The following is a 22,637-nucleotide window of genomic DNA, read 5'->3' on the forward strand; positions in this document are numbered from 1 at the left end:
TTGCCTCCTTACACCGTCGGGTAAACCAGGGGCTCATTCTGGTCTTCCCGTTGTTTCTGTTGCCCTTGGGAATAAACCTTTCCACTGCCTCCTTGCATTTTGTTGTTACATATTCCATCATTTCATTTACTGGCTTTCCTGCCAGTTCTCTGTCCCATGGGACCTCCTGCAGGAAGTTCCTCAACCCTATGTAGTCCCCTCTTTTATAGTCAGGCTTTTCCCATTCAACTCCTGTTACTCTCTCCACTTGCAGCTCAACTATATATTCAAAGCACAGAACCACGTGGTCGCTAGCTCCTAGGGGACTCTCATACATGATGTCCTCAGTGTCTGAACTGCCCAGGGTGAACACAAGGTCCAATCTTGCTGGTTCATACTCCCCTCTCACTCTGGTAGTGTCCTTAACATGTTGGTGCATGAGGTTTTCCAGCACCACGTCCATCATCTTGGCTCTCCATGTTTCGGGACCCCCATGTGGCTCCAGGTTTTCCCAGTCAATCTCCCTGTGGTTGAAATCCCCCATAACCAGCAACTTTGCTCTGCTGGAGTGAGCTCTTCTTTCCACCTCAGCAAGTGTGTCCACCTTTGCTCTGTTGCTCTCTTCATATTCCTCTCTTGGCCTCCTGCAGTTCTGTGGTGGATTATACATCACTGCAATGACCACCTGGTGTTCCCCAGACTGAACTGCACCTACTATGTACTCTCTCCCATCTCATCTATGCCTTCCATTTTCTCGAATTTCCATCTGTTTTTTACTAGCAGAGCAACCCCACCTCCCCCTCTGCCCCTTCTATCTTTCCTCATGATCTGGTATCCTGGTGGGAAGATTGCATCTGTTGTTGTCCCCGTGAGTTTTGTCTCTGTAACTGCTATGATGTCTGGGGACTTCTCATTGATTCTTTCTTGCCATTCCTCATGTTTATTCGTTAATCCATCTGCATTTGTGTACCAAACCTTCAACTTCTGTTCTAATACTGTAACTGTGGTGCGGGGGGTGGGAACAGAGGGATCGGTGTGTGATGGTTGGTTTGGATTGTTCAGTTGCCTTGAGGGTGTCGTGGCTGGGATCCTTCTGCAGGTGTTTCTGGGGGGGGGTGCTTGTCCTTCCACTTGTTCCTGGGTTATTCTGCTCTCCTTTTTCATTTCCTCCCATTTCTCCTTTCGTTTCTGAACACTCTCTTTCATCGTCCTCCTTTCCTCCTGTGTTCTGTCTCGACCGAGGTACACACTCATGAACTCCTGCCTGCCTCTCAGCCGTGCTTTCTCCTGCAGGATCATGGTTCGGGTTGATTCTGCCTTGAAAATTACTTTGAGAGGCCGATTCCTTTTCTCTGTGAACCACCCGATTCTCCGAAAATTTGCCACCTGGGTCATTTCCCCCTCGTCTATCACCTTCATGATACCTTCAATCACTTTTTTCTCCTCCTACTTTCTTTCCTCATAAGTTTTCCCTTTAGCTTCGTCTAGCCCATAGACAAACACTGATCTCTCCCTTTCCACCTCCCACTGTGACTCCCATTGCATCCTCTGATATGTTTTAGTTCCTTCCCGTGGAGTGTTCCTTCCTTCAGTCCCTTCCATAGCTATGGCCACCACAGGTGTCTGGTAAGGTCCCTGCACATGTCCTAGTTCCTGTACATGTCCTAGTGTGCTCCCTGTCTTTCTTTTAGCCCCATGTGGGTTTGACAGGACCTCTGCATACAGTTTATGTTTCCATGTGTGTGTGTGTGTGTGTGTGTGTGTGTGTGTGTTACCATTTTGTCCTAGGCACATGTCGATTAGACACTAGGCCTGTTGTACGTGTGTGTATCTGTGTGTGTGTGTGTGTGTGTGTGTGTGTGTGTGTGTGTGTGTGTGTGTGTGTGTGTGTGTGTGTGTGTGTGTGTGTGTGTGTGTGTGTGTGTATGTGTGTGTGTGTGTGTATATGTGTGTGTGTGTATGTGTGTGTGTGTATGTGTGTGTGTATGTGTGTGTGTGTGTGTGTATATGTGTGTGTGTGTGTGTGTGTGTATATGTGTGTGTGTGTGTGTATGTGTGTGTACTCACCTATTTGTACTCACCTATTTGTGGTTGCAGGGGTCGAGTCCTAGCTCCTGGCCCCCGCCTCTTCACCGGTTGCTACTAGGCCCTCTCTCTCCCCGCTCCATGAGCTTTATCAAACCTCGTCTTAAAACTGTGTATGATTCCTGCCTCCACTACGTCATTTTCTAGGCTATTCCACTAACAGCACCTTTCAAGGCAGGTGAAATTGCCGACCTAGAAAATGTACAGAGAACTTTCACGGCGCGCATAACGGAGATAAAACACCTCAATTATTGGGAGCGCTTGAGGTTCCTAAACCTGTATTCCCTGGAACGCAGGAGGGAGAGATACATGATTATATACACCTGGAAAATCCTAGAGGGACTAGTACCGAACTTGCACACGAAAATCACTCACTACGAAAGCAAAAGACTTCGCAGACGATGCACCATCCCCCCAATGAAAAGCAGGGGTGTCACTAGCACGTTAAGAGACCATACAATAAGTGTCAGGGGCCCGAGACTGTTCAACTGCCTCCCAGCACACATAAGGGGGATTACCAACAGACCCCTGGCAGTCTTCAAGCTGGCACTGGACAAGCACCTAAAGTCAGTTCCGGATCAGCCGGGCTGTAGCTCGTATGTTGGTTTGCGTGCAGCCAGCAGCAACAGCCTGGTTGATCAGGCTCTGATCCACCAGGAGGCCTGGTCTCAGACCGGGCCGCGGGGGCGTTGACCCCCGGAACTCTCTCCAGGTCTCTCCAGGTAAACTGCCTTACAACTCTATGACTGAAGAAATACTTCCTACTATCTCTCTGACTCATTTGTGTCTTCAACTTCCAATTGTGGCCTCTTGTTTCTGTGTCCCCTCCCTGGAACATCCTGTCCTTGTCCACCTTGTCTATTCCACGCAGTATTTTATATGTCGTTATCATGTCTCCCCTGACCCTCCTGTCCTCCAGTGTCGTCAGGCCGATTTCCCTTAATCTTTCTTCATAGGACATTCCCCTTAACTCTGGAACTAACCTTGTTGCAAACCTTTGTACTTTCTCAAGTTTCTTGACGTGCTTTATCAAGTGCGGGTTCCAAACAGGTGCTGCATACTCCAGTATGGGCCTGACATACACGGTGTACAGTGTCTTGAATGATTCCTTACTAAGGTATCGGAATGCTGTTCTCAGGTTTGCCAGGCGCCCATATGCTGCAGCAGTTATCTGATTGATGTGTGCTTCCGGAGACATGCTCGGTGTTATACTCACCCCAAGATCTTTCTCCTTGAGTGAGGTTTGCAGTCTCTGGCCACCTAGCCTATACTCTGTCTGTGGTCTTCTGTGCCCTTCCCCTATCTTCATGACTTTGCATTTGGCAGGATTAAATTCGAGAAGCCATTTGCTGGACCAGGTGTCCAGTCTGTCCAGGTCTCTTTGAAGTCCTGCCTGGTCCTCATCAGATTTAATTCTCCTCATTAACTTCACATCATCTGCAAACAGGGACACTTCTGAGTCTAACCCTTCCGTCATGTGTGTGTGTATGTGTGTGTGTGTGTGTGTGTGTGTGTGTGTGTGTGTGTGTGTGTGTGTGTGTGTGTGTGTGTGTGTGTGTGTGTGTGTGTGTGTGTGTGTGTGTGTATGTGTGTGTGTATGTGTGTGTGTGTGTATGTGTGTGTGTGTGTATGTGTGTGTGTGTGTGTATGCGTGTGTGTATGCGTGTGTGTATGTGTACTCACCTAGTTGTACTCACCTAGTTGAGGTTGCAGGGGTCGAGTCCGAGCTCCTGGCCCCGCCTCTTCACTGATCGCTACTAGGTCACTCTCCCTGAACCGTGAGCTTTATCATACCTCTGCTTAAAGCTATGTATGGATCCTGCCTCCACTACATCGCTTCCCAAACTATTCCACTTCCTGACTACTCTGTGGCTGAAGAAATACTTCCTAACATCCCTGTGATTCATCTGTGTCTTCAACTTCCAACTGTGTCCCTTTGTTACTGTGTCCCATCTCTGGAACATCCTGTCTTTGTCCACCTTCTCAATTCCTCTCAGTATTTTGTATGTCGTTATCATGTTCTCCCTATCTCTCCTGTCCTCCACTGTGTGTGTGTGTGTGTGTGTGTGTGTACTCACCTACTCACCTATTTGTGGTTGCAGGGGTCGAGTCCTAGCTCCTGGCCCCGCCTCTTCACCGGTTGCTACTAGACCCTTTCTCTCCCCGCTCCATGAGCTTTATCAAACCTCGTCTTAAAACTGTGTATGGTTCCTGCCTCCACTACGTCATTTTCTAGGCTATTCCACTGCCTTACAACTCTATGACTGAAGAAATACTTCCTACTATCTCTCTGACTCATTTGTGTCTTCAACTTCCAATTGTGGCCTCTTGTTTCTGTGTCCCCTCCCTGGAACATCCTGTCCTTGTCCACCTTGTCTATTCCACGCAGTATTTTATATGTCGTTATCATGTCTCCCCTGACCCTCCTGTCCTCCAGTGTCGTCAGGCCGATTTCCCTTAATCTTTCTTCATAGGACATTCCCCTTAGCTCTGGAACTAACCTTGTTGCAAACCTTTGTACTTTCTCTAGTTTCTTGACGTGCTTTATCAAGTGCGGGTTCCAAACAGGTGCTGCATACTCCAGTATGGGCCTGACATACACGGTGTACAGTGTCTTGAATGATTCCTTACTAAGGTGTCGGAATGCTGTTCTCAGGTTTGCCAGGCGCCCATATGCTGCAGCAGTTATCTGATTGATGTGTGCTTCCGGAGACATGCTCGGTGTTATACTCACCCCAAGATCTTTCTCCTTGAGTGAGGTTTGCAGTCTTTGGCCACCTAGCCTATACTCTGTCTGTGGTCTTCTGTGCCCTTCCCCTATCTTCATGACTTTGCATTTGGCAGGATTAAATTCGAGAAGCCATTTGCTGGACCAGGTGTCCAGTCTGTCCAGGTCTCTTTGAAGTCCTGCCTGGTCCTCATCAGATTTAATTCTCCTCATTAACTTCACATCATCTGCAAACAGGGACACTTCTGAGTGTGTGTGTGTGTGTGTGTGTGTGTGTGTGTGTGTGTGTGTGTGTGTGTGTGTGTGTGTGTGTGTGTGTGTGTGTGTGTGTGTGTGTGTGTGTGTGTGTGTGTGTGTGTGTGTGTGTGTGTGTGTGTGTGCGCGCGCGCGTGCGTTCGTGCTATTGTGTGTGTATGTATGTTTGTACGTTCGTGTGCATGTGTCTGTCTGTATGTGCGTCCTCGTGTGTGTGTGTGTGTGTGTGTGTGTGTGTGTGTGTGTGTGTGTGTGTGTGTGTATGTGCGCGCTCGTGTGGGTGTATGATCCACTTAATATTTGTATTTATAACTCATTACAATTGTGACCAGGTGTGGACGTATCAGTGGTTTATTACTTTGCAATTTGTTCATGATTGTAACCATGTGTAGGAGTGAGGATGATTCATTACCTTTGTAACTTGCCATGATTGTGACCAGATCTACCTGGAGTTCATTACCTTTGTAACTAGTTCAGCTATCATAACTTTGGGGTCCAGTCCCTGGACCCATTATGTACCTCTGTAATCTTATAACTACCGCCCACATGATAGGTATGGGGTGCATAATAAAGATACTAAACTAAAAAACTAACTTCATAAATAGCTTCCTTTAGTCAGCGATCTTGTCTTCAAGACTTGCCGTACTCGATCGTCTCATCCTGATAGAATTCAGGGTCTGCTGTATTGCAGACTTTGGTGTTCAGTTGCTTGCCTCTCAGTAGCTAGGAACACCCTATATACGTTTCCCACAAGTATTCCGTGAAACTCAGCAACTTCCGGATCACTTTTTGCTTATCTCCTAAGATTCCGGGGATCGTGCGAATCCCCTTCCGGGGAGAATGCTGCCCTATAGACTTGATTGCTGCGTTTTCCCACATATGCTTGCCTGGCCTGGCGATATCAGACCCTAAGTGGTCTAGATCTTTCCTAGGGTTCTCTGATATATGTCGATTCTTTCAGCAATTTAGGACTGCTAAATCTGTTCAAGCCCCTCTCTGATTTGACATCTTTAATGCGCATACCATACCCATCTACGGGAAATAGTCAAAATATTACAGAGGCATACCTAATAGATACTGACTGAGAAAGTTTCAGTAGCAATTAGTTGTATTGAGGGATACTGGTCTGCAGCAGTGAGCAGGAAGTTTAGCCTAGCGTTGGTGGTGAATACTTCACAAGACCTGCCTGGCTGGCACGAGAAACGTCTGAGCACCTTAGTATTGATTCAGTGATGCAACACTACTGCTGAGACGCAACACGCACACCTGCTCATGATTATCATTATATCCACGGGTAATCACTAAACTTGTTGGGGTCATACACCTCTAGGAAACGTGGGGTAAGAAGGATTAATCCAAGGAAGGGTTGATCAATTTCCTTTGATCAAGAGCCCTTTACCAGCATCAAAGGTAAAGGGATATTGCCCTAAGGGACAATATGCAGGTACTCGCTTATGCTAAGGTGTACTATGTTTCTTAAACAACCTTCGGACTCAAACGTAAAGAATTGTACCCTTCAATAAGGTGAATTGAAATTTAAGGGCACTTGATCCAAGGAATATGAGCTATTTCCCAGTCGCTGTATGGCCCTAACGGGCTGAACGCTTCCCCGTGAAAATAATAATAATAATAATAATAATAATAATGAGTCGTGTCCAATCACATGCAATCTCCGTGAGAAGACTGGACATCCTTCAGTGCGGGGAGAGGGTGGGGGAGGGATGTATTGATGTTAAAATGTTCTTGATCCAAGGATCAAACCCTTCCTTGGATCAAATATAATTAACTCATATTCCCTGGGCTTTGTGTGACCGCTCCCCCATGAAATAAATAATAAAATAATATCAGTAACAACAATAATAGCAACAACAACAACAACAATAACAACAATAATAAAATAATAGCAGTAACAACAATAATAATGATGCACTGCAGGAACCACCTCTTACCACCCTCATGGTAAATTAGTCATAAAAGAAGACTAATATAGAAGTAAGTGTGTGGAGGCAGCCACCATAAAATACCTGGACACCATTAAACAAACCCAGGGGGCTGTCAGCCTCACTTGGCCGAGCTATTGGTTGGAAGGCAGGCAAGTCAGCCTCACTACACTTTCTCATACCCGCCAAGGAAGGTTTATTGATGCCAGCGAGGGGGAGCTCTTGACCCACGGAACTGGACCTGACTTTGTTGAATGGAGTCTGATGGGTTTAGAACAGGTCGCTCCTGTCTGTCCCAACTACTGGACCACTATGACAAGGTCCTGGATTCTCTAGAAGACAAAAAGAATGCAGATGTAATATACACAGACTTTGCAAAAGTCTTTGACAAGTGTGACCATGGAGTAACAGCGCACAAAATGCGTGATAAAAGAATAACACGAAAAGTTGGTAGATGGATCTATAATTTCCTAACAAACAGAATACAAAGAGTAGCAGTCAACGGTCAACAGTAAATTCTGAGGCGGCTACGGTGAAAAGCTCTGTTCCACAAGGCACAGTACTCGCTCCCATCTTGCTTCTCATCCTCATATCGGGCATAGATAGGATATAAGCCACAGCGCCGTTTCTTCCTTTGCGGATAACACCCAAATTTGCATGACAGTGTCCTCCATTGAAGACACTGCAAGACTCCAGGCAGACATCAACCAAATCTTTAAATGGGCTGCAGAAAACAAATGAAGTTCAATGATGAGAAATTTCAATTACTCCGATATGGAAAACGTGAGGAAATTAAAACTTATCGGAGTATAAAACAAATTCGAACCACACAATAAAGCGAAAAACTAATGTCAAAGACCTGGGAGTGATCATGTCAGAAGATTTCACCTTCAAAGACCATAGCATTTTATCAATCGCATCTGCTAGAAAAATGACAAGATGGATAATGAGAACCTTTAAAACCAGGGATGTCAAGCCCATGATGACACTCTACAGGTCGCTTGTTCTATCTAGGCTGGAATATTGCTGCACACTAACAGCACCTTTTTGTTTTTCAAGACAGGCGAAATTGCTGACCTAGAAAATGTATAGAGAACCTTCACGGCACGCATAACTGCGATAAAATACCTCAATGATAGTACACATTTGGAAAATCCTAGAAGGGTTAGTACCAAACTTGCACACGAAAATCACTCCCCATGAAAGCAAAAGACTCGGCAGACGATGCAACATCCCCCCAATTAAAAGCAGGGGTGCCACTAGCACGATAAGAAACAACACAATAAGTGTCAGGGGCCCAAGACCGTTCAACTGCCTCCCAGCAAATATAAGAGGGATTACCAATAGACCCCTGGCTGTCTTCAAGTAGGCAGTGGACAGACATCTAAAGTCAGTACTTGACCAGCAGGGTTGTAGTTCGTACGTCGGGTTGCGCACGGCCAACAGTAACAGCCTGTTTGATCAGGCCCTGATCCACCATGAGACCGGGTCACAGACTGGGCCGCGGGGGCGTTGACCCCCCAGAACTCTCTCCAGGTATACTTCATTTATTATTAGTATAGTCAAAAAGAAGCGCTAAGCCACAAGGGCTATACAGCACTGCAGGGCAGGAAGGAAGCGAGGGTATCAGGTGGCAAAAGGGAGATGGATGAGTAATAGGTTACGGAGAACATTGGGCCAGTGGATGGTGAAAGGGTAGAGGACAGCAAGAGATTGAGGTAGAAAGGGCTGAGGGGAGTGCGAAAGGTATCATCATCAGAGTTTGTGGAGTAAATCAGTCGTTGTCAAGAAGTCAATGAGAGAGTCAGGATTAAAGGAGGGTCCATCAGCAAGAAGGGAAGATAAAGAGAGAGTAGTAGAGAGGAGACGACGTTGGAGGTAAATTCTGCGTGCTCGTTGATAGAGAGGGCCCGGTGGCCTGGTGGCTAAAGCTCCCGCTTCACACACGGAGGGCCAGGGTTCGATTCCCGGCGGGTGGAAACATTTCGACACGTTTCCTTACACCTGTTGTCCTGTTCACCGAGCAGCAAATAGGTACCTGGGTGTTAGTCGACTGGTGTGGGTCGCATCCTGGGGACAAGATTAAGGACCCCAATGGAAATAAGTTAGACAGTCCTCGATGACGCACTGACTTTCTTGGGTTATCCTGGGTGGCTAGCCCTCTGGGGTTAAAAATCCGAACGAAATCTTATCTTAACAGAATGTGGCTAATCGATACTGGAACTTGACACTGCTCACAGAGTGGAACAGGGTGTCTCTCCATGAGATACCCATGAGTAAGACGAGTGTGGCCAATGAGAAGGCGGGAGAGAGTAGTCTCCCAACCCCAGCACTGATGACAAGAAGACGGCCAGTAACCTATGCTTGGTTTAATAGAATGAAGTTTGTTACCGAGCAGAGTTGACCAACGTTGTTGCCAACGGGTGTTAAGGTGGGTAGCTATTACAGCAAAATAGTCCAGATATGGAACACCTCTATATGAAATTGGTAGGTCATGTACTGCTGACCGCGCAGCAGTGTCTGCCTGTTCATTCCCCTGTACTTCGACATGAACAGGGACCCAACAAAAAACAATATCTTTATGCTTGGTAGAGATACGGCGTAGCCAAAGTTGGATACGGAGAACTAGGGGGTGAGGTGTATCAAATTTTCGTACAGCCTGGCTAGCCAGGTATACTTCATGTATACTCCCCCTGCCCCAGGCAGTGACCCATATATATATATATGTATATATATATGTATATATAAATATATATGTATATATGTATATATAAATATATATGTATATATATATGTATATATATATATTTCAGGTAGTAGGTTGGTAGACAGCAACCACCCAGGGAAGTACTACCGTCCTGCCAGATGACTGTGAAACTGAAACCTGTAACTGTTTTGCATGATGGTAGGATTGCTGTTTTCTTTTTCTGTCTCATAAACACGCTAGATAACAGGGATATCTTGCTACTCCTACTTACACTTAGGTCACACTTCACAGACACGCACATGCATATATATATACATACATCTAGGTTTTTCTCCTTTTTCTAAATAGCTCTTGTTCTTTATTTCTTCTATTGTCCATGGGGAAGTGGAAAAGAATCTTTCCTCCGTAAGCCATGCGTGTCGTATGAGGCGACTAAAATGCCGGGAGCAATGGGCTAGTAACCCCTTCTCCTGTAGACATTTACTAAAAAAGAGAAGAAAAACTTTATAAAACTGGGATGCTTAAATGTGCGTGGATGTAGTGCGGATGACAAGAAACAGATGATTGCTGATGTTATGAATGAAAAGAAGTTGGATGTCCTGGCCCTAAGCGAAACAAAGCTGAAGGGGGTAGGGGAGTTTCAGTGGGGGGAAATAAATGGGATTAAATCTGGAGTATCTGAGAGAGTTAGAGCAAAGGAAGGGGTAGCAGTAATGTTGAATGATCAGTTATGGAAGGAGAAAAGAGAATATGAATGTGTAAATTCAAGAATTATGTGGATTAAAGTAAAGGTTGGATGCGAGAAGTGGGTCATAATAAGCGTGTATGCACCTGGAGAAGAGAGGAATGCAGAGGAGAGAGAGAGATTTTGGGAGATGTTAAGAGAATGTATAGGAGCCTTTGAACCAAGTGAGAGAGTAATTGTGGTAGGGGACCTGAATGCTAAAGTAGGAGAAACTTTTAGAGAGGGTGTGGTAGGTAAGTTTGGGGTGCCAGGTGTAAATGATAATGGGAGCCCTTTGATTGAACTTTGTATAGAAAGGGGTTTAGTTATAGGTAATACATATTTTAAGAAAAAGAGGATAAATAAGTATACAAGATATGATGTAGGGCGAAATGACAGTAGTTTGTTGGATTATGTATTGGTAGATAAAAGACTGTTGAGTAGACTTCAGGATGTACATGTTTATAGAGGGGCAACAGATATATCAGATCACTTTCTAGTTGTAGCTACACTGAGAGTAAAAGGTAGATGGGATACAAGGAGAATAGAAGTATCAGGGAAGAGAGAGGTGAAGGTTTATAAACTAAAAGAGGAGGCAGTTAGGGTAAGATATAAACAGCTATTGGAGGATAGATGGGCTAATGAGAGCATAGGCAATGGGGTCGAAGAGGTATGGGGTAGGTTTAAAAATGTAGTGTTAGAGTGTTCAGCAGAAGTTTGTGGTTACAAGAAAGTGGGTGCGGGAGGGAAGAGGAGCGATTGGTGGAATGATGATGTAAAGAGAGTAGTAAGGGAGAAAAAGTTAGCATATGAGAAGTTTTTACAAAGAAGAAGTGATGCAAGGAGGGAAGAGTATATGGAGAAAAAGAGAGAGGTTAAGAGAGTGGTGAAGCAATGTAAAAAGAGAGCAAATGAGAGAGTGGGTGAGATGTTATCAACAAATTTTGTTGAAAATAAGAAAAAGTTTTGGAGTGAGATTAACAAGTTAAGTAAGCCTAGAGAACAAATGGATTTGTCAGTTAAAAATAGGAGAGGAGAGTTATTAAATGGAGAGTTAGAGGTATTGGGAAGATGGAGGGAATATTTTGAGGAATTGTTAAATGTTGATGAAGATAGGGAAGCTGTGATTTCGTGTATAGGACAAGGAGGAATAACATCTTGTAGGAGTGAGGAAGAGCCAGTTGTGAGTGTGGGGGAAGTTCGTGAGGCAGTAGGTAAAATGAAAGGGGGTAAGGCAGCCGGGATTGATGGGATAAAGATAGAAATGTTAAAAGCAGGTGGGGATATAGTTTTGGAGTGGTTGGTGCAATTATTTAATAAATGTATGGAAGAGGGTAAGGTACCTAGGGATTGGCAGAGAGCATGCATAGTTCCTTTGTATAAAGGCAAAGGGGATAAAAGAGAGTGCAAAAATTATAGGGGGATAAGTCTGCTGAGTATACCTGGTAAAGTGTATGGTAGAGTTATTATTGAAAGAATTAAGAGTAAGACGGAGAATAGGATAGCAGATGAACAAGGAGGCTTTAGGAAAGGTAGGGGGTGTGTGGACCAGGTGTTTACAGTGAAACATATAAGTGAACAGTATTTAGATAAGGCTAAAGAGGTCTTTGTGGCATTTATGGATTTGGAAAAGGCGTATGACAGGGTGGATAGGGGGGCAATGTGGCAGATGTTGCAAGTGTATGGTGTAGGAGGTAGGTTACTGAAAGCAGTGAAGAGTTTTTACGAGGATAGTGAGGCTCAAGTTAGAGTATGTAGGAAAGAGGGAAATTTTTTCCCAGTAAAAGTAGGCCTTAGACAAGGATGTGTGATGTCACCGTGGTTGTTTTATATATTTATAGATGGGGTTGTAAGAGAAGTAAATGCGAGGGTCTTGGCAAGAGGCGTGGAGTTAAAAGATAAAGAATCACACACAAAGTGGGAGTTGTCACAGCTGCTCTTTGCTGATGACACTGTGCTCTTGGGAGATTCTGAAGAGAAGTTGCAGAGATTGGTGGATGAATTTGGTAGGGTGTGCAAAAGAAGAAAATTAAAGGTGAATACAGGAAAGAGTAAGGTTATGAGGATAAAAAGATTAGGTGATGAAAGATTGAATATCAGATTGGAGGGAGAGAGTATGGAGGAGGTGAATGTATTCAGATATTTGGGAGTGGACGTGTCAGCGGATGGGTCTATGAAAGATGAGGTGAATCATAGAATTGATGAGGGGAAAAGAGTGAGTGGTGCACTTAGGAGTCTGTGGAGACAAAGAACTTTGTCCTTGGAGGCAAAGAGGGGAATGTATGAGAGTATAGTTTTACCAACGCTCTTATATGGGTGTGAAGCATGGGTGATGAATGTTGCAGCGAGGAGAAGGCTGGAGGCAGTGGAGATGTCATGTCTGAGGGCAATGTGTGATGTGAATATAATGCAGAGAATTCGTAGTTTGGAAGTTAGGAGGAGGTGCGGGATTACCAAAACTGTTGTCCAGAGGGCTGAGGAAGGGTTGTTGAGGTGGTTCGGACATGTAGAGAGAATGGAGCGAAACAGAATGACTTCAAGAGTGTATCAGTCTGTAGTGGAAGGAAGGCGGGGTAGGGGTCGGCCTAGGAAAGGTTGGAGAGATGGGGTAAAGGAGGTTTTGTGTGCAAGGGGCTTGGACTTCCAGCAGGCATGCGTGAGCGTGTTTGATAGGAGTGAATGGAGACAAATGGTTTTTAATACTTGACGTGCTGTTGGAGTGTGAGCAAAGTAACATTTATGAAGGGGTTCAGGGAAACCGGCAGGCCGGACTTGAGTCCTGGAGATGGGAAGTACAGTGCCTGCACTCTGAAGGAGGGGTGTTAATGTTGCAGTTTAAAAACTGTAGTGTAAAGCACCCTTCTGGCAAGACAGTGATGGAGTGAATGATGGTGAAAGTTTTTCTTTTTCGGGCCACCCTGCCTTGGTGGGAATCGGCCAGTGTGATAATAAAAAAAAATAATAATATAATTATATATATATATATATATATATATATATATATATATATATATATATATATATATATATATATATATATATATATATATATATATACCTTGACAGTTTACTTTACTGCCTATTTAAGGTGTTGAAATATTCCTGACTGGTGTTGTATAGATGAAATGCAACTTTAAAGATCCTCATTTAGTCAATATGCATCAATCTTAACAAACTAATCAATGAGCTATGTATAATCTAAAGATTTTAAATGTCTATGTATATCCCTTGAACTATTTTTATCTTGCCCTTTTGAAGCTGTAGTACGCATTGCTGCCTGCCTGCTTCCTTTGATACTCCGTCTATTCCTAATTCAAACTTACAAGTCATGCTTACCTACCCAGAGTCTACCTGGAGGGTATTCCGGGGATCAACGCCCCCGCGGCCCGACCCACGACCAGGCCTCCCGGTGGATCAGGGCCTGATCAACCAGGCTGTTAGTGTTGGCTGCACATAGTCCAACGTATGAACCACAGCCCGGCTGATCTGGCACTGACTTTAAGTATCTGTCCAGCTCCCTCGTTAAGGCAGCCAGGGGCCTATTGGTAATTCCCCTTATGCATGGTGGGAGGCTGTTGAACAGTCTTGGGCCCCGGACACTTATTGTGTTCTCTTAGTGTACCAATGGCGCCTCTTCTTCTCATTGGGGGTAATTTGCACCGCCTGCCCAGTCTCTTACTTTCGTAGGGAGTGATTTCTGTGTGTAGATTCGGGACCATTCCTTCTAGGATTTTCCAAGTGTAGATTATGATATCTCTCTCGCCTGCGTTCCAGAAAGTACAAGTCAAGTGCTCCAAGCGTTCCCAGTAGCTGAGGTACACTTTCTAGATCTGCAATTTCACCTGCACGAACGGAGATGTTAATGTACAGCAGTATTCCAGCCTAGAGAGAACAAGTGATTTGAAAAGGATCGCCACTGGCTTGGCAACTCTTGTTTTGAACGTTCTCATTATCCATCCTATCATTTTCTTTGCAGTTGTGATCGTGGCACTGTTGTGATCCTTGAAAGTAAGATCTCAGACATTACCACTTTCAGGTCCCTCACATTATTATTTCGCTTTATTATATGATCAGAGTTTGTAGTATACTCAGTTCTAATTATCATCTCCAATTTTCCATAACCGAGTAGTTGGAATTTGTCTTCATTGAACATCATATTGTTTTCCGTTGCTCATTGGAAACTTGGTTTATATCTTATTGGAGGTTAACCGTGTCTTCAATAGATGACAGTCTCATGCAGATCGTAGTGTCGTCTCAAAGGATGACACGGTGCTGTGGATTACATATCTGTCTATGTGTGATATGAGGATGAGGAATAGGATGGGGGCGAGTACTGTGCCTCGTGGAACAGAGCTTTTCACTATGGCAGCTTCCGATTTAACTCTGTTTACTACTCTTTGTGGTTGAGTGGTTAGAAAGTTGAAGATCCATCTCCCCACTTTGCCTGTTATTCCTTTAGCACATATTTTGTGCGCTATTACGCCATGATCGCGCTTGTCAAAGACTTTTGCAAAGTCTGTGTATATTACATCTGCATTCTGTTTTTCTTCCAGTGCATCCAAGACCATAATCATAGTGATCCAGTAGTTGCGAGAGGCAGGAGCGACCAGCTCTGAACCCATGTTGCCCTGGATTGTGCAGTTTTTGGAAATCTGAGTGGTTTGCAATCGTGCTTCTTAGCACTCTTTCAAAGATTTTCATGATGTGGGACGTTAGAGCTATTAGTCTATAGTTCTTAGTTAATGTTTTGTTGCCACCTTTATGGAGTGGGGCTTCATCCGTTGTTTTTAGTGACTGGAATTTCACCCATGCCTAAGCTCCTTCTCCACAGTATAGTTAGAACACACGAAAGGGGTTTCTTGCAGATCTTAATGAACACAGAGTTTCACGAGTCTGGGTCTGGGGCTGAGTGCATGGGCATGTTGTCAGTGGCTTTCTTAAAGTCTCTTGGAGTTAGGGTAATGTTGAAAATCTGCAATACATTGATGGAGTTCTGAGGCTCATTCACGAAAAAAACATTTGGATTGTTGATCTTTAGACTGATTAGTGGCTCGTTAAACACAGAGTCGTGTTGAGATTTCAGTATCTCGCTCATTTCTTGATTGTTATCTGTGTAAGTCCCATCTTGTCTGAGCAAGGATCCGATACTACATGTGGTATTTGCCTTTTTTGGCATATGAATAGAAATATTTCGAATTTCTTTCAATTTCACTAATCACTTTTAGCTCCTCCTGGGTCCTGTATGAGTCCTTTAACTCAAGTTCCATACTTTCAACTTCCCTGGTCAACGCTTTCTTCCGTGTATCAGATAATCTAACGTTTTTGAGAAGCTCAGTGATTCGTCGTAGTCTTTTGCAGAGGGAGCGCCTTACTCCAGTTTACTTCTTCTCTTCTTCTTTCTTGGGGGAATATGCCTTAAACATACTTCAGCTGCCAGGAAGTTGATCCTTTCAAGGCGTTGGTTTGGATCCATGTTATTTAAGATATCTTCCCAACATGTTTCATTTAAGACATGGTTCACTTGGTCCCAGTTGATGTTCTTGTTGTTGAAATTGTACTTGGTGAAGATACCCTCACATTTTGCTGATCAGGACCCCTGTGCATGTAAGTCTGATCTTCGATTAGATTGTGATCAGAATTAGCTGTTTTTGATATTGTTGTTTCTTACCAGGTCATTATTTGTGAAGATAAGTTCAAATGTGTTTTCCAGTCTTGTTGGCTCCACTATCTGCCTATTATGTTACTATTCCTGTACATAATATAGAATTCACCTTTTGTCTTAAATTCCAAATTTCCCGTACGTCAGCAAACATACGAGGAGCTATCAAAAAGTTCCTGGACTGTCGTAAAAATATATATACTGGACCACCTAGTTTAGTTAGTTTAATATGTTTATTATGCACTCCATACCCATCCTGTGGGCGGTAGTCAAAAGATTACAGAGGTACATAATTGGTCCAGGGACTGGACCCCAAAGTTTTGATAGCTGAGCAAGTTACAGAGGTAATGAACTCATAATTTACAAAGGTAATGAACTCACAATTTACAAAGGTAATAGTTGAAGCTGTCTTCCTCGAAGTACTTTCCTTGGGAAGCTATACACTGATCCCAGAGCCTCTGCCACCTCTCGAAACATTTCTGGAACTCTTCTTTCCTAACAGCTTCAAGCGCGCCCTGGGATTCTGCTTGAATTTTCTCCATGTCGTTGAGTGCCATTTTTGTTTTTGGGAAGAGAAAGAAGTCACAGGGTGCTAGATTTGGGAGTAGGGAGGGTGGGGTACGACTGCCATGTTGCTTATGGCCAGAAAACGATGGTGCTTCTAGTCTTGAGTCAGGAAGCGGGGTACAAACTTTGCAGCCACTCGCCTCATGTTCAAATTTTGTCCAAGTGCTTTGACACGACCCATAAGAAATTCCCACAGCACTTTCAATGTCCTCACTTTTTCAATGCTAGCGTCTGTTTTTGACGTTGATGGACTGTAAGCCCAGTCAGGCCTTTCCATTTTGCACCTTCCCACTATAGCACCTGTGCTACCACCTAGTGGATCTAGCTGAGACTAAAGCTCAGGGCAGTGTACCCTGGTTCATCCTAACTACCAAGACAGATGCATAGGTCGGACGTCCCCCTCTCTCACTCGCCTGAGGCCTAGTGTGGGACTAGCACCAACACTGTGTAAGTAAGTAAGTAAGTAAGTTTATTCAGGTATACACAAATACAGTTACATAGAATTATCATACATAGCAGCATATGTGTAGAGAACCTAGGATAACCCAATTTACCCAATTTACCCATTTACCCGATAAACCTAAGGCTCGCCTCCATGCCTATTATTATATCAACTATATCAATCTCATTACCATACAAGACTACAACAATGAAATGCAAAACGCCACAAAACCCATCCATATAGGACGACCAGAGCGTTCGTTCTGCATTGAATCGAGGAAACAATTAAAACCATCATGTCCAACTGACTGCTTCGTTAACTCACAAAATGCTTTCGCATTTACTCACAAAATGCAATCGCTTTTTGTGAGTTTCGATAGTCGTTTTACCGAGCTTTAAGCAGAATTTCATACACGACGTTCTTTCTTTAAAGATTCCATTCTGTTACACAAAAATCGCAACAACGCATTGACAATACAAAAAATACCTGTCTAACCTCAACGGAATGACCGACCTCACTGAAACTCGCCACGCTGCTATACACAAAGGAATGTATTGTGCAGTGTGATCTATGCCGTCGCCATATTTCACCCAAGGACCCAGCGAAAATTCCAGTACGGTGACTTTTTGATAGCACCTCTATGTTTCAGTATATTTCTCACTTCAAGTGTTAGGGTGAACATCAAGGACATTCTACCATCCCTCCCATATTTGCACCTTTATTAATGAAACTTCTATTCTTGGATGCAGCGGCGTAGTTCCCACAGATAAGGGTATAAAGACACATTGTGCAACACAAGCTTTTTATTGTGACATTAGCAACAATAGCTCATTTTTACTGTCTCATAGCATATTTTTGCCAATCACAACTGAAAAATAAACTTATCGCGTAAATTATATTCCTTCACAAACCAATTTCGTTACAACTACTGTCGTTTCTAAGTACTCCTCAACTAGCCTAATTATAGCCTAGTCCAGAGCGATTACTCTTGGCCATTCACTGTTAAAATATGTAACTGCTACAATTCGTAACTCTACCAGCCGACGACACCAAGCTGCCAAATTAATAGGCATCTACTATTCTAGCATGCGTGACTACGGCCCTACCATTGGAAGTTATCGCTAGACACACGTCTTGACCTGATTATAGGGTAGGTAGGCTGGTGAGCGAGGTCCTCATTTAGTCAGTATAGAAGCATACTCACAGGGTGAAATCCACTCACATGTCATTCATGTTCACCTGCAAAGAAAACGTATTCAATTAAACAAAATGAATATGTAATGTTAAAACATTATTACCGTATACAGAGGGGTAAATAATTTTCCCTCTTTACACACGCAAACACACACCAATGTGTGTTTTATAGCTTTAATGTGTTTGTGTGTTTGTGGCAAGGAGCTGTGACTTGACCCCTGCAACTACATACATGTATAGTGAATACGCACACACATACACAGTGAAATGAACAATGAAGTTTTATATATTATTTTTAGTGGCAGGGGCTCCCGCACGTTGCTCACTCTGAAGCTCTACAACTCTTAATTTGACAATGCCCAAGGGGCTCATGCATCACTGATCTCAAAAGTAATTTATTTTACATACAGGGTGCCCGTGCGACTAGTTATTTCCTGTCGGTAACAGTCTTATCAGACTGCAGCGTAGATGTTACATTACCGGATAGATATTCGCCCATGTGGTTAACATGGTAACAAAAAGACATACAGTAAAAGGAGACCTGTATTAGTGAGACGTTTCACCTAGATGAGGATTTATCAAAAGCCTCATGTGGGTGAAAAGTTTTAGTAAAGATCTTTTGCTGAATGTGCCTTACAAATTATCGGTTATGTCATACCTCATAGGAGCTGTAGTTGAAGACTGATTTTCCAGATGATCACCAATCATCATGTGAATAAGATCGTGGTACTAGACAGATTAGGCTCGGTCATCAATAGTCCATAAGTTTCAAGAGCCTCACACTTTGCATATAAAAATGCAGATTTTAAGATAAATAAATTTTAAAAGGGAGAGGGGACAAAGTACATAAGAAAGTCCTGATAGTAGCCATCTTCGGATGGCCAACTGCAGTGACAGCAACAACAGAAATCGGGGGAAGTTGCGATAAAAGCGGAAAAAGAATGATGATTTCAAACATCTTGTACATACCAGCGTACCCGGGTATGAATATGTAATATTATCTATTCGAGTTTGCGGTGGCTGTGTGATTATGCACACGCCTGCATGTGCGCACATTACTAGGCCCCAGCTCAACTATTATTTTGCTCCTGCCAAAACTCTAAAAACAGTTTCTTCCATTATTATTTTTCACATCCCCTTCCCCATTTCAGTTAACGTAGACTAGGGGTTCACGTAAACTAGGGGTCCACGTAGATTAGAGGCTCACGTTGACTAGAGGTTCACTTAGACTAGGGGTTCACTTAGACTAGCGGTTGACTTTGACGAGAGGTTTACGAAGACCTTGTCCATCTAAGCATTGCCTCTTCACGCACTGATGCTGGAGAGGGGTTCTTTAAGGAATTGAAGCTTCCTGATTATTTCAGATTCCCCAGGCTATGTATATCTAAATTTAAATTAATTTCTGGACCTGACTGTGGTCTTGGAAAGGCGGGCTAGAGGTGCTGGAAGAGGAAAGCGGCAACCCCGTGTCCAGCAGTTTCAACGAGTTTGGAATCCAATACCATGAGAAAGCTTGTGGAACTTTCCTCCCAAGGGTCATGGATATCTGACTGGTAGCCCACCAATGTGGCCTCCAGGGTCTGGAATTAGAGCGTTCAAATGAAGGATTTTGTCCATTCAGGATAGAGAGGTAAGATTTATCGATTATCGAGTCCCATAAACGTGATGAATTTGTCTTTTTGATGATCAACAACACCATGCTGACCAACACTGAAGGTGATGTAGGTGTCAGCCAGAGTATATACACGTGTAGTTCCACGCCAGTTGTCTGCCGTTCTTCCAGGGATATACTATAATCCCGACGGGGCGACAAGTAAGATTACCTGGATTACAAGAAAGAGGGATGGAGATTCTCTTTTGGCCGGGCGCTGGACTGGCAAAGCTCCTCTGGTGACGCCATTAACTTCATTAACGGTGTCTCCTAAGACATCTCTTGGAACTTTCATTTGTTCAAATCGTATAAATTATATTTGTCTAGCATTACCTTCCCGTGAATATACATGTACTCTATGTGAAAAAAGGCAGCGGGGTGGAAAAAATACTGTCATGCGCAAAGTTGGCGGGTCGAGAGACATGTCGCCTGCAGAGATGGAGAATAATGAAAAAAAAATCTAGAGTGAGGGGACACTCAAAAATGAGATGCAGGCGCTGTCTTAAATTTATAGGTTTTACAACTTGGAGCATAGCTATAGCCATTATTATTATTATTATAATCTCTCAGTAGTAGTAACCAGTTACCAGTCTAGTAACCAGTTACCGTAACCGTCCGTTGATTCAACTCATATTGTGCTGAGCTGACACTATTTAAAACACCCACTACGGGGTACTGGCCAGACGGCTAGGGAGTTTTACACGAGTGAGCAAGGAGATAGGTACGGCTGGCAAGAGCTCTGTTCACATAACAGCAATTATACGTAAAACAGCCTACGTGAGTATTTCTACCCTAATCCACGTATACGAACTCCCACATGATAAATGGTGTGCAGCGGTGTGGAGCGTGGATTTACGTTTTTAAGGGTAATTCAAGGCGTTAGAAGGTTGTTTGTGTGAGTAGCGCCAGGGTCAGAGGTGAATCTCCAGCCACCAGCTCTACCCTCCGGCACCACCAGCCAAGCCTGACTCCCCTCACAGCTTCAGCCTGCAAGCCTGTTGCAGCCGTTTCAAGCTTCCTGGCTTAGTTAGTGTGCTAATTGCTTCAATCTCCGAGGGGTTGACCCGGATTTTGCAATTAAGCCAGTCAGTAAGCCAGACTGTGGAAGTGAACGCCAGTCAGCCTGTCATCCAGCCTGTCTCCTGTCATCCAACTGCTCCTCCGTGCTTTGTGCATCGTTACACGTCTTCCAGTCATCCATTCTCGTGGGGTAAGCCAGTCAGCCAACCCAGCTTCTAACCCAGCTGAGAGAAAGAAGTAAGCCACGCAGTAAGAAGTAAGCCAAGCTCCTCTGAGGTATTGTTTATATCGCTTTGTGCTTCCTGTTGGATGCTAAGAGTAGTTTTCACCATTCCTGTGGCATAGAGTGGGTTAAACCATCTGTGGGTGAGTGGGGCGCGCGGCAGCCTCCCCGTCCCCCCCCACCACTCTTCCCCCCACTCTCTCCCGCCCACCCGGGGTGCGCGGCAGACGCATCCACCACCACCACTACCAACCTACCTGTGGTTGTTTGCACCCTTGTACCGGGTCCTAGTACTGTTTTGGCTCACGTAATTGGTCAAGAGATTGTAGCTGGTGCCAACGAGATAAAGCCAGTTATGTGAGTTCGCCTAGAAAGCACATTCTTCACGACAACAGTGAATGTCGGAGGCGTCATCACCGCGGGACACCATACACCCGCCTCCACCAGTACTCACCGTCCGTCTCCTACTCCCGACTTCAGTGATAATTTTCTTGAGATATTCTTCTTGCATTTAAAGACATTTGCGTGTGTGAGACATTTATAGTAAATTGTTTGTGTACTCTAAACCTTGTGTTTTCAGTTTTTTCTTTGACTCGTTAATTTTTAAAATATTTTTTCAGTGTTTTTATTTATCTTATATTTTTTTTTCTGTGTTTTTTCTTATGCTACTCCTGTCTGTAGTAAGTATTATTGTGTCGTGTACCAGTCAGTCACTCTGTGTGAAGTGATTCATTTTTTTTATTGTATTGTTATTGTATTTCATGCAGTGATATTCACCCCAGTATACCAAATTTTCCATTTATTTCTATGTGTGTCATTTTTTTCGTATGCCAACAGTGTCTCATTCCTCTAATTTTTCGCAGACTGTGTACCATTATTTTTGCCAGCAAAATTTTGTCGTATCAGTCACAGCAAGATTTTTGTTGTATCAGTCACAGCAGGAATTTGTTGTAAGAATAAATTCATACTGTTGGGTGCTCCGTCATTCACAAGTTGCTGTCGCAGAAGAATTGATCAATCAAATGCTTGATGATGGAGTTATTGCACCTAGCAATTCCCCTTGGAATGCACCATTGATACTAGTACCTAAGAAGGATGGTACTTGGCGTCCAGTAATTGACTTTAGGAAGTTAAACGCAAAAACCATTCCAGATCGCTTTCCACTCCCTGTACTGGGTGATCTTTTACGTAATATTGGAGATAACAAAGTCTTTTCAACCCTAGATTTGTTACAAGGGTTTTGGCAAGTCCCTCTTCACGAGGACAGCCAAGAGCTAACTGCATTCTCCACTCCTACAGGTCATTATCACTACCTCCGAATGGCATTTGGATTACGATCTTCCCCTATCACGTTCTCAAGGCTCATGACTAATATCTTTAGAGGTCTCATAGGTAATGCACTTATGGTGTACTTAGATGACGTAATCGTCATGTCTAAAGACGTGGATACACACTTGAAAAGA

At 43.8% G+C, this 22,637-nt stretch overlaps 1 protein-coding gene across 9 annotated transcripts in view; it reads right to left on the reverse strand.

The window, feature by feature from the left end:
• The window catches only part of LOC128686781 (protein prune homolog 2), a 123,345-nt gene that overhangs the window by 70,087 nt on the left and 30,621 nt on the right, over window positions 1-22,637 (reverse strand). For 6 of the 9 annotated variants that reach the window (XR_008406700.2, XM_053773838.2, XM_053773839.2 and 3 more), the window contains exon 2: window positions 18,309-18,325. Coding sequence is in view for 4 of the 9 variants with exons in the window: in XM_053773838.2 (XP_053629813.1) it covers window positions 18,309-18,319 (11 nt within the window). In the remaining 5 variants the exon portion in view is untranslated. Of the gene's footprint in view, window positions 1-18,192; window positions 18,326-22,637 lie in introns of all 9 variants that reach the window. The other 3 variants (XM_053773841.2, XM_070082229.1, XM_070082231.1) reach the window with 2 other exon arrangements.

This window comes from Cherax quadricarinatus, chromosome 7, assembly GCF_038502225.1.
Source record: "Cherax quadricarinatus isolate ZL_2023a chromosome 7, ASM3850222v1, whole genome shotgun sequence".
Classification (NCBI taxonomy): Eukaryota; Metazoa; Arthropoda; class Malacostraca; order Decapoda; family Parastacidae; genus Cherax; species Cherax quadricarinatus.